Raw genomic sequence first — 12,744 nt, 5'->3', positions numbered from 1 at the left:
TTCTTCAAGGCGCAGATTCTGCAAGATGTTGAAAACTTTCCTTTGAGATATCGGTCCACATTGACATGATGGCATCACTCTTTTTCTGCAGATTTGCCAGCTGCACATTCATGCCGGTTACACCACAGGGGTGTTCTACTGGATTCTGATGCAGTGACAATGAAGGCCACTGAAGAGCACTGAACTCATTGTCGTGTTCATCAATCCAGTTTGAGATGACTTTCACTTTATGACATGGTGAGTTATCGTGCTGGAAATAGCCATTAGAAGATGGGTAAATTCTAGGCATGTGGCCAAGCAAGAACAGTCACACAGACCGTGGCATTCAGACATTAACCAGCACAATGTCAGTCAGTCATTATCCAACCTGCTATATCCTAACACAGGGACACGAGGGTCTGCTGGAGCCAATTCCAGACAGCACAGGCCGCAAGGCAGGAACAAATCATGGCCAGCCCACCACAGGGCACACGCACACACCCACCCACACTAGTGACAATTTAGAATCACCAATGCACCTAACCAGCATGTCTTTGGACTGTGGGAGGAAACCGGAGCACCCGGAGGAAACCCACGTAGACGCGGGGAGAACATGCAAACTCCATGCAAGGAGGACCCGGGAAGCGAACCCAGCAGCACTACCACTGCGCCACCGCCAGCACATTGTGTGCCAAGAAAAATATTCTCACACCATTACACCACCATGAGCAGCCTGGAGTGTCAACACAAGGCAGGTTGGGAGAATGGATTCATGCTGTTGCTGACAGATTCTGACACTGTGCACCTCACACCAGTCTACGTTTTTCCAGGCTTCAACTGTCCAGTTTTGGTGAGCCAGTGCCCACTGCAGCCTCAGTTTTCTGTTCCTGGCTAACAGGAGTGGAACCCAAAGTGGTCTTCTGCTGTTGTAGCCCATCCTAAGACTCAATGTGTCGTGAATTCTGAGATGCTTTTCTGCCCACCACAGTTGTACGGAATGGTTATCTGACTTACCGTAGCCTTTCTGTCAGCTCTTTCTGGGCAGCTATTTAAGGTCCAGCAATCACACCGTGGTCAGAATTGCTTACACCATGTGCCTTGGCTAGTGTAATCCTTTGTCAAACAGCAACTTAACCTATTTGCCACGTCTATGTGCTGCATATACTGCATTGGCAAACTGATGATGAGCTGCATGGAGGATCAGTTTATGTTAATTAGCAGATTGACTTAATAAAATGACCACCTTGTGGCCAACTTGCACTGCTAGCATCAGTTTTCACTTTATTGTGTTACTGAATCCTGTTGTGTTTTTTGGAGTTTTTTCTTGCCTTCTTAGAGAGCCAAGGCCTTGTCAGAAAACAGGGCCTCTTAAAGCCCATTGACATATCCCTTGTGTGATTTTGGACTATACAAGAAATAAATGGCTATTGCTGAATCTGACAGAAGTCACAAATGGAGAGTGTTTTCCTCTAACTGATCACATCTGTCATCAAATGGATATAATTAAAGATCTCTTGACTCTGTGCGCTTATTTATAGATTAACACTTGGTCCAAAATAAAAATACAATACCCTCCATTTGTGTTTTAGAGAAATTGCTAAATAATTTCCTGGGAGCCATTTCTATGCATTTGGTCTCTAAAGCACTTAGCTAGAAGCAGCATTTAGTGTCAGAAGCCTACAGTGGTTATGAATTCTTCTGCCTTGGAGAGGACTGAGTGAACGTTAAACAAATCAGTCAGATCACAGATTTACCCAGAGTTAAACTACCTTAATGGCAAAAGAGTTTCTAAGCTTTCAATCAGTTTAAGCGTAAAAGACAAAATGATGGTACCTGAAAGAAGCCAAGAACAACCACATTCCCGGATTTTAAGAAGGTTTCAGCATGGCTTCCATCTTTAATAAGGGTTGCACTGGGGCCTGTTCTTCTCTGGAGCCAGGTCACAATGGAGGAAGCAGTCCTTAATGCTTAAAAGAAGACATCAAGATGGTGATACCATTCATCATGTCAGTGTTAACAGACCTACCAGAAGCCTCTCAACACAGAGCATCCCACCGCCCTCTTCAATGGCATATACACAAGGCTGTTCTTCCCGAGAATGACAGAGTAGTGATGAGGATCAACCTACAAATTTATGGGCTGATGTTAGGTTTCACTGTTTCAGTCATAGTGATGGAGTGATTTACTGGCCACCAGAAAATGTGGATGGAGTTTCTGCCATCATGTTCTCCATTCGCTCTTCTAATATAAAATCTATGAATTCAAAACTTGTTTTTATTTCTGAACAAGGTATGACTTTTGTTTTCTCCTTTTACAAATACTTCAGTGATATATTTATTTAGTTAATTTGCTATTTCCTTTTCCCAGTTCCCAGCATCCTTGATGCTTCTTAAATTCTCTTTTACTATCTTTATACTGATGTAGTGTGCAAAAAATTACTTGCTGCTTATTTTCACTTAACAAAGTTGTTAGTTTCTTTTCTGTCCTTTCGAATGCGCTCTTTGATCTCTTGTTGGAGTGTCCGGTATTCCTCCAAGTCACAATTACTTGGATTTTTTAAACTTATCTTGCACAGTGATCTTTTCAGTTTTACATCTTTGATGATGCGATTATTTATCAATTTTGGGAATTTCTTTAGTCTTCTTGTTTTATTGATTTTTGGAATTTACTTAATGTTCGTCTGAATCAGAATGTCTCTCCAGTGACAGCACCTGCCATTTATAAGTGTTGAGTTTTTACTTTCCCGTTTTACGTTTTATAGGTAATTTCTTGTTCCTGTAAAGTCAGCTTTCCGCAAATTATAAGTCATTGATTTTGTGGACATGTGTGTGTTTTCAAAAACGATTTCAAACATTAATAAATATACCCATTACAAAACTATCCAAAACATGTTTTTCCATCTAAAAAACTGTTAGAAGATTACGATGTTTTCCAAATATGCCCAATCTTAAAGTATTTCATTCAGGATTGACTACTGCAACACTTTATTCACATGCTGTTAAAATCGCTATTTCTGCCGCATTCTGTTAATTAAAATGTTACTGCAAGAGTCATTGCAAGAACTAGAAAATACAAACACAAATCTCCAGTTCTCAAGTCCTTACACCAGCTTGTAGTTAGGCTTAAAGCTGATTTCAAAATCCATCTTGTATCTTATAAAGCTAAATGGTCAACTTATCACTACTTACAAACCAAAGCACACATTAAAGCCTACTTAAAATTCCAAGGATCGATAAAATAACAATGGAAGGTCGAGCTTTTACTTACAGGGCCCCGAAGCAGTGGAATGATCTGGTTGCTTATATTAGAGATGCCCCTTCAGTCTCAGGTTTTAACTCCAGGCTGAAGACTCACCACTTTAGTCTGGCATACCCTGACTGGAGCTGCTGGCTAGTCGTGCATACTGCCTTTCTGTTTATTAGTCGTTTATACCGAAATATTAGTGATACAATATTCTTAAACAGATGCTAACACTCCACTATTCTGTTTCTCTTCTTGGTATCTGCGTGTAGCACTTGGTGCCACTGCTCTACTGCGATGCTGCTTCTCCATGTAGAAAAGTCATCTCATTTGGAATCATTGGATGAAAAGATTAGGCAGCCAGCACAGACTCCAGTACAGAATACCCAGGAGCGGGTAGGCAGCCAGGTTGCCGAGGTCCTCAGGACTGTGAGTTTATTTTTGACTTTCTCTTTTGCAAGAGAAGGGAACACTGTGTTGGAAATATGGTGCAGTCCTTCTAATGAGACAAAAAATTGAGGTCCTGACTCTCTGTAGACATTAAAGATCCCTGGGCATCTTTCAAAAACAGTTGGGTTTATCCCGATATCCTGGTTAAATTGCCCATCATGGCTTTGTCTATTCTGCCCTCCTAATTATTCCCTGTCTCTAATTGGCTAGCAATCTCTCTCACCATGTCACCACCTAATAGCTGATGCATGGTGAGTGCACTGGTGCAACAATGGCTGCTGTCGCATCATCCAGGTGGGTGCTACACATTGGTGGTGGCTGAAGTGGTTCCCCTCATTTAATGTAAAGTTCTTTGAGTAGTAAGAAAATTGCTACATTAATGTAATTGATTATTATTATTATTAATGAGTTTTAAATCAGATGTTGGGTTTTATTTTGTAAGGTTCTTTCTGGAACAAAAAAAAAAGTTCAAGGACATTGCAAATAATGCACATTCCAAAGAAGTTTCAAATCAATTCACAATAAGGGTCAGTTGGGGTCAAACACGAGAAGGTTTCCAACTGCTAAATGCACTTACCTGGACATACGGTGGGGCTTTCCTCGTCTTCAGTGTAAAACCACAGAGCTGGGAAGCTTGTGACATTGAGCTCTTTAGCCAGACTTTTCTCTTGCGAGACATCGACCATGCCAAAGTGAATCTTGGAAGAGTCGTTCTTCATCAGAGTCGCAGCACTTTTAAACTCCAGGAGAAGTGTCTGTGAATCCCCTGACATTGGGGCATCTGCAAAAAACGTGAAAAGAAATGTATATACTAGTGATGCAAACATAAAGCACCCATGGAGTCCAGAAGAGAAGACCTTTATTAGCTGTAAGAATCATGTGACCATTAATTAGATTGACACCTTCATCTAAGGTGACTGACTGTACAACATTTGAGATACAATTGGTTACATTTCTTTTGTTTTTTCCAGATGGGGCACAGGCAGGTGAAGTGACTTGCTCATGGTCATTTGGTGTTAGTAGTGGGATTCGAACCCAGAAATCTTAGGGTTTGAAATTCAAAGTCAAAGGAATTAACCAATAGGCAAACAGGCCACTCATATGACTGATGAGAAAGGAAATAACAATTTAAAGCTAAAAGCACAGCAAATACTAGACTACTAAAAATGAGCTCATCTATTCTCCTGAATAGACACGTTCAACTGTGTAAAAGTACTGCTTAGGATTTCTTTCAAAATGGCTTTACATCTTCTATCTGCATGTCTATTTCAATGTACATTTCACATTAACTTATCACTCGATTGTTTGATTTCTTATATTATGCATAAGAAAGTTACTTTTTTGTTCAAGAATATTTTTCAGAGTTAAGCTGTATAACATCTTATTATGTAAATTCATATTGCTTTGGCTTCATCATATACATTTTTTTTCAGCTTAGGCCTTTTTCCATTTGGTTTGTATAATTCACGGTCATCTACGGAACAACCATAAATTCAGGAGATGACTGTTTTGAGTGGCAGCATGAGTTACATTAACCCTCCATTTTGAGAGTAGTCACGGAGACTGGAGCCCACCCTAAAAATGCCAGTAACAAGGCAGGAACAAACACTGGATGGGGCGCCAGCGTATTCTCACAGACACTAGCAGTGAGTAATACAGGATAGCTGGAGTCAGCAGTTTACTTCACGTCACGTTTTGGAGGATGGCTCTGATCATTTTTATCCCTGAATTGGATTTTGTGCTTTTAGGAATGTTATTTATATATTGTACTGTAGTTTCCAGGGCATTGGATCTTAAACCTAAAGGTCACTGGGTCAATTCATTGTGTCTCTGAACCAGTAACTTGACCATATCTAGCAGCCACACAACCTACATTTCAGGAGAGGTCGTCCATCTGAAGGGGAACATGTTTGGGACCCGGCCAGTACTTGGATGGGAGACCATCTGGGAAAAGCTGGGGATACTGCTGGAAGTGGTGTTGGTGGGCCCAGTAGGGGGTTCTTACTGTGTGATCTGTGTGTGGATCCAAGTACAGTGACAGGGACACTGTGTTGTAAAATCTGGCATGGTCCTTTGGGCGAGACTTAAAACTGAGCTCCTGACTCTCTGTAGTCATAAAAGATTAGGGTGTACCCCGAGGTCCTGGATGAATTGCCCATCATGGCCTTGTTAACTCTGGCCCCCTAATTATCGCCTGTCTCTAATTGGCTAACTATCTCTCTCACCTCCTGCTATATGCAAATACTCTTTAAATGTAATTAATTATTATCACTTGTCTCAAAAGTGGTGCTAAGCAATTAGAATGCATCCAGATCTTAAATTGTGTTAAAGTTTGAATTTATCCTTGTTGACAAATAAAGTATATCTAGTCCAAATAAAGGTGTCAGTCACATATACAATAATAATAATAATAATAATATGGGGTATGAGAATATGCTGTTAAAAAACCCCACATATTCACCCTCTGTTGCCTATGCTGCAAAATATTGTATTATGTGTCTCACTGATAGATAGATAGATAGATAGATAGATAGATAGATAGATAGATAGATAGATAGATAGATAGATAGATAGATAGATAGATAGATAGATAGATGTGAAAGGCTGAGCCACCAAACAGCTCATCTGAACACTTATTGCAGATATTGAACAATGTTTTCCCCTACCATCATCAAATTATGCAATGTCCTCAGAAAAAAGGTGTCACCTCCCAGAGGGGGCTGGGCGGTCTCATGGCCTCAGGACCCCTGCAGATTTTTTTCTTTTCTCCAGCCGTCTGGAGTTTTTTTTTTTGTTTGTTTTTTCTGTCCTCCCTGGCCATCAGACCTTACTCTTATTCTATGTTAATTAGTGTTGTCTTATTTTAATTCTTACTTTGTCTTTTTTTCTGTTTTCTTCATCATGTAGAGCACTTTGAGCTACCGTGCTATATAAATAAATGTTGTTGTTGTCCCCCCTATCCAGATTCAGACATTTTTGGAATATATGGCAGGGCACACTGAAACTCCCCCTAGCGGCTTTTGGTGACCCATCAACTTATGAATATTCGCCTGCATGTGTTGAATGTTTGTAAATTTTGCATACAAGTATAATGTAATAATGTATAATAAAAATACACTGAAATTTTGAATATAAAAGTCATTCCTCTAAATGTAAAGTCATTTTTAAATCGACTTTATATATTCAAATTTTTACTTTTTATATTCAGAAATTCAATATATTTGCCTGTTCTGCATCTCATGAAGTACATATGGTAGATAGAGAGATAGGTAAGGCAGTATTAGATAGATAGATAGATAGATAGATAGATAGATAGATAGATAGATAGATAGATAGATAGATAGATAGATAGATAGATAGATAGATAGATAGATAGATAGATAGATAGATAGATAGATAGATAGATAGATAGATAGATAGATAGATAGATAGATAGATAGATAAGTACATTTTATTATATTATTACAGACAAGAATCCCTCTCTCCAAATCACATCAGAATAACGGGAAGAAAGTAGTCCTAAAAAAGAAAGAAAAACATCTGACTTGGCTAAAAACATAAAAGAATAGCCCCCGTCCCCATGAGGCACTATCAAAGGGCATTGCTGTGCAAATGACGTTTTCTTACATTCTTCTGCCCAGAGAGTCGATGCGCAGCGTTGTTCATTCCGTTTTTTTTTTTGCTGTATTAATATTATATCTGAATTTGAAAATCTCGCCACTGCTAATAAAAATGACACAAACTAGCTAGTATTGGTAAACCTAAGTGTGCCCGGTCACATATTTCAAAACTCCCCAAACTGCATCAAGCGCCTTCTTCAAATGCATAGACCCATTTATAGGCTATTTATTTGCTTAGCATGCATTTTTATCCCAAGTGACTTACAAAACAGATCAACATAATCGAGTAAAACTTCAGTCCCGGGGACAATTTGTGACCAAATGTTACAAAACAAAACTTCAAAATGAATCACCACAAGTGAAGAGCTCGGAACAAAATACACACAAGTTACACTTGCTAGGTTAGCCTACAAAACCTAACAACTGACATCGATTAAACAGAAATTAACCAAACAACAAGAGTCTTCAGCCGCTTCTTAAACACAGTGAGGGAGTCAAAATTTCAAATTGAGGTGGGCAGCTCGTGAAAAGAGTGCGGACTGAGAGTTAGTGCCACGTTAAAGTGGCATCACCAGACACCAGTCATCAGTAGACCTGAGTGGGAGAGAGAAGGGCCATAAGACCCCTCAAGTGTCTTCATACATTATATACAGTACTTGCAGACCCGTTGGCTACTCTGTGGGCAAGCATCAAGGATTTAAACATAATATGTGCCGGTAGAGGGAGCCAACGTATCCAATTTCTGCTTATTTTCAGCCGACATTGTCGATCCTTTAACGGAGTCCAAAGATGACCCGCACTGATTTGAACCAAACTTGACGGCGTACTTACGGAAATAAACGAGGAGCCGCTTATGTTGGTCAATGGCTTGTACGTAATTTTTCCCTTTAAGCATAAGAATTCCATTCTCCTCTTTGATTTTGACCTTTTTAGCCTTTTTAGTTTTCACAGATTTCTCGGCCGGATCTTTTTCCGTCTCGTTTGTTGTGGCTGCAATAACACAACAGACCGCCGCAACCACAGAAAACGAAAGAACCTTCATGCCTGCAGAGGGGAGCGCGGCCGTCAAAAGGGCGCCTGATAGATCCGAGCTGCGCTTTATTCACGGCTGGGCGCTGCCATGTGACCCTCGTGAGCGCCCACCCGCTCCAGCTCGTACTGATAGCAGTGTGTACTTTGATAAAGGGCCGCCAGTCAGTGCAGTGCCTGCTTTAACTCAGAAGAAAAAAGACAAGGTGACTCTTTAAGAGGGCTTGGCGCGTGTGCTATCGCAAAAGTTTAAATGAGAGGGGCTTGTTATCAGTGCACAAAATAAGTTGTAGAGTAACAAAAGAAGCTGGAACGATACAACTCGAGCTCACTACTGCTAAGTGCAATGTGAGATTTTATCCAAGAAACGCGCAGCATTTATAGCTACTTTATATACAGGATCACTGGCTTTCATCCGTTTTCTTCACTAAGCATTAATAACTAATTTCTGGAGTGAAATAAAAGCGAACTGGACATGTCCTTGTATACCTTGACACGTTCGACTTGGCCCTTCAATGTGACATCTAGCACAATGGAGAGACATGAATGGAACGCCTTCACTTTCTGCACACTTTCTTATGTGTTGTAGATTTAATTTTAAATGACATTTGTCATTTTTGCCCATCAATCTACAATCAATAACCAATAATAACAAAGTGAAAACATGTTGTCAGAAAGGTTTGCAAATCTATTAGTTATGAAAAACTGAAATCTCTCATTCATGTCAGTATTCAGACTCGAAACTTGGCTTGTAGAAGCCCTTCGACAGCTATTACAGGTTTACGTCTTCTTAAGTCTCTACACGCTTTGGATTTGGGCAGTTTATCCCATTCTTCCTGGCAGATCCTCATAAGCTCCATTATATTGGATGGGAACAGTGCATGAAGTGGGACGGAAACACTGGTATGCAGTGCTGGCACCTTTTCCAATTTCAGCATAGAGTGTCGATAACTTTTCATAGTGTACCACGTCACTGAATCTCCATAAAAAGAATCCCACCAGTAATTTAGTTATACTTCAGTGTCTGTATGGGAAGTGTCTAAACTGGCATCTTCAGGTCTTTCCACAGATGTTCTGTGGGGTTTAAGTCTGGGCTTTGTCTTAGCCACTCAAGGCCAGTTAGACACTTGTCTCAGAGCCATTCCAGTATTGTCTTGGCTGTCTGCCTGAGGTCATTGTCATACTGAAAGGTGAACTGTTTCCTCTCTCCAAGGTCATGTGCACTCTGGAGCAGATTTTCCTTAAGGACCTCTCTGTATTTTGCATTCATCCTTCCTTCAGTTCTGATTAGTCTCCCTGTCTCTGCAGCCCACAGCATGATGCTACCACCACCATGCTTCACCTTAGGCAGGTGATGAGCAGTGCTTGGTCTCCCCAGACATAGTACTTGGAGTTCTGCTTAAAGAGTTAAATGTTTGTCTCATCAGACCAGAGAATCATATTCCTCATGTTCTTAGAGTCCTTTGCACTGTCATACAGTATATGCCTTTTACGCAAGAATGGCTTCCATCTAGCCACTTTACCATTAACACTTGAATGATGGAGTGCTGATGAGATGATCATTCTTCCAACAAGTTCTCCCATCTCAGCAGAGGACTTCTGAAGCTGTGTTAGAGTGTCCATTAGATTCTTGGTGACCTCTCTGAACAAGGCCCTTCTTGAACAGTTTCTCAGTTTGACTGGATGGCCAATTCTAGAAAGAGTCCTGTTGGTTCCAGACCTCTTCCATTTCACAATCATCGAGGCCATGGTGCTCCTGGGATCACTCAAAGCTTTTGAAATGGTTTTATCCCCTTAGCCTGATCTGTGCCTCACCACAATTTGATCGTGAGGTTTAAATAGAGTTCCCTTAACTTTGTGGCTTGGATTGTGTCCTAACATGTAATGCGAATTGTGGGACCTTATGTACACAAGTGTATGCCATTCTAAATTTTGTCCAAATGATCCAGTTTGCTACAGGTGGACGCCAGTCACGTTCTACAAACACATCTCATGGGGAATGAAAGCAAACAGGATGCACCGGACCAAATCTGAACTGCATCGATTCAGGTGTGCAAAGCTTGTAGAGACTTACCCAAGACGACGTAAAGCTGTAGTAGCTGCTAAAGGGCTTCTACAAACCGAATTTTGGGTCTGAATACTTACATGAATGAAAGATTTCAGTTTTTGATGTTTAATTGATTTGCAAACCTTTCTGACAACATGATTTCACTTTTGTCTTTATGGGTTATTGACTGTAGATTGATGGATATAATGGCAAATGTATCGATTTTAAATTGTACAGCACAATAAAATGTGTAGAAAGAGAAAGGGACTGAATTGATAGATAGATAGATAGATAGATAGATAGATAGATAGATAGATAGATAGATAGATAGATAGATAGATAGATGTGAACGGCACTATATAATAGATAAATAGATGTGAAAGGCACTATAAGATAGATAGATAGATAGATAGATAGATAGATAGATAGATAGATAGATAGATAGATAGATAGATAGATATGAAAGGCACTATAAGATAGATAGATAGATAGATAGATAGATAGATAGATAGATAGATAGATAGATAGATAGATAGATAGATAGATAGATAGATAGATAGATATGAAAGGCACTATAAGACAGACAGACAGATAGATAGATAGATAGATAGATAGATAGATAGATAGATAGATAGATAGATAGATAGATAGATAGATAGATAGATAGATGTGAACGGCACTATATAATAGATAAATAGATGTGAAAGGCACTATAAGATAGATAGATAGATAGATAGATAGATAGATAGATAGATAGATAGATAGATAGATAGATATGAAAGGCACTATAAGATAGATAGATAGATAGATAGATAGATAGATAGATAGATAGATAGATAGATAGATATGAAAGGCACTATAAGACAGACAGACAGACAGATAGATAGATAGATAGATAGATAGATAGATAGATAGATAGATAGATAGATAGATGTGAATGGCACTATAAGATAGATAGATAGATAGATAGATAGATAGATAGATAGATAGATAGATAGATAGCTGAACAGGGAGGTCGACTGTGAACATTTGCTTGCCATTAAGTTAATTTATCACAGTTTGACCTCTTATTTACAAATGAAAGACAAAATATTTTATATCCATAGTCTTTGGATAACAAAAACTATTTCAAAGCGTGTTCATTTAATTTAGTTTTATTTCACAGTTTGTAACAGAAGAAAGAACAAATAGATGATGAAATCCCCTGATGAATCTCTCACTGCTGCTTGGCGTTGCCATTTGAAATTCTAACTTTCTGTTTGACGGCTTGGTGACCACACTGCCTCTGCCAGACCATAAATCACATTAGGCAGATTTGAAGTAATCTTGTTAAACAGAACTCAAGACTAATCCAGTACAGCAGCAAACAACATACTGCTGAGTTATCAACTTCGTCTGAGTCCACAACATGGAAAATTTAAAAACAAATTAGGACCATCAACAGTTCAGAAAAGACAAGCAGACTAGTCCTGGAGACCCAATGCAGTAAAGAATTGTGCTATTATATCTCTTTAATGGAATATCAAAATCACTTGAGAAACTAGTTAATGTAAAACTTACTTTCTTGTGGTGCTTTAAATTTAAGAGTCCTATAATGGTGGCCTGTGCATGAAGTTTTTTTTTTCTTTCTTATTTTAACTCTTCTTATCTTTTCATTCATTGCTCTTTATCTGGAGTACACACAAGTTATTTAGGTCCACCCTGAGCTCTCCCCCCATAAGCAGACTTGTTGGAAGATAAGGAACTTCATTGCAGGGCACCAGCAGCTCACAGAGGCAGCTGCCAAGAAAAGCACACCTGCCTGGTAACCCCATCTCTAGCCATTTTTAAGTATTGTCACACCATTCTGGGCCATGATAGTTGTCACTGTCTTATCTTTAAGTCATAATAAAATAGTCCTGCCACAGATATCATGGTCAGTATCGCTTTGATCAAGGACTGCTGTAGTCAATCATATAACTGGTTTCAGCATAATTGGTAACCTTTGGAAACAACTCCACCCCGCCACACTTCTACCAAAATGATTCTCCAGTCAAGCACCATTTTATCACCAATCCCACAGAAACAGACAAACATTTGCTGGACATGTTTAGTCCCATGTGAGTGTCACCTTTCTCATTCTTCATTTTATATGAGTTATCTTTTTGCGTCTTAAAACTATGTCTAAATGCGGAGCCCTTATCTTCCTTCTCACTCAAGCAAACACGAGTGACCTTCAGTTACTGCAATTGTATAAACAGGAGAACCAACTTATGTTAACACGGAAATTGCACTTGAACCTTAAGTTCATAGCACTAATTACATAATTGGCGCTTGTGAACATTATCACGGTCAGCTAGTAACGGGTTTTATGAAGTTCTGTCAAGGATGGGAGTAAAA

At 39.4% G+C, this 12,744-nt stretch overlaps 1 protein-coding gene across 1 annotated transcript in view; it reads right to left on the bottom strand.

Annotated features, from left to right (window-relative positions):
* The window catches only part of zgc:136472 (uncharacterized protein LOC678514 homolog), a 47,781-nt gene extending 39,373 nt beyond the window's left edge, over window positions 1-8,408 (bottom strand). Inside the window, exons 1-3 of the mRNA XM_028814378.2 lie at window positions 8,121-8,408; window positions 4,247-4,450; window positions 1,813-1,946 (exon numbers count right to left, since the gene is read on the bottom strand). Coding sequence (XP_028670211.1) covers window positions 1,813-1,946; window positions 4,247-4,450; window positions 8,121-8,331 — 549 coding nt within the window. The 5' untranslated portion in view covers window positions 8,332-8,408. The remainder of the gene's footprint in view (window positions 1-1,812; window positions 1,947-4,246; window positions 4,451-8,120) is intronic.
* Between the last annotated feature and the right edge of the window lie 4,336 nt (window positions 8,409-12,744).

The sequence above is a fragment of the Erpetoichthys calabaricus genome, chromosome 11 (genome assembly GCF_900747795.2).
Source record: "Erpetoichthys calabaricus chromosome 11, fErpCal1.3, whole genome shotgun sequence".
NCBI classification, from domain to species: domain Eukaryota; kingdom Metazoa; phylum Chordata; class Cladistia; order Polypteriformes; family Polypteridae; genus Erpetoichthys; species Erpetoichthys calabaricus.
Note: the sequence above shows the minus strand (reverse complement) of the source record. Positions and strands in the feature narration are given on the sequence as shown.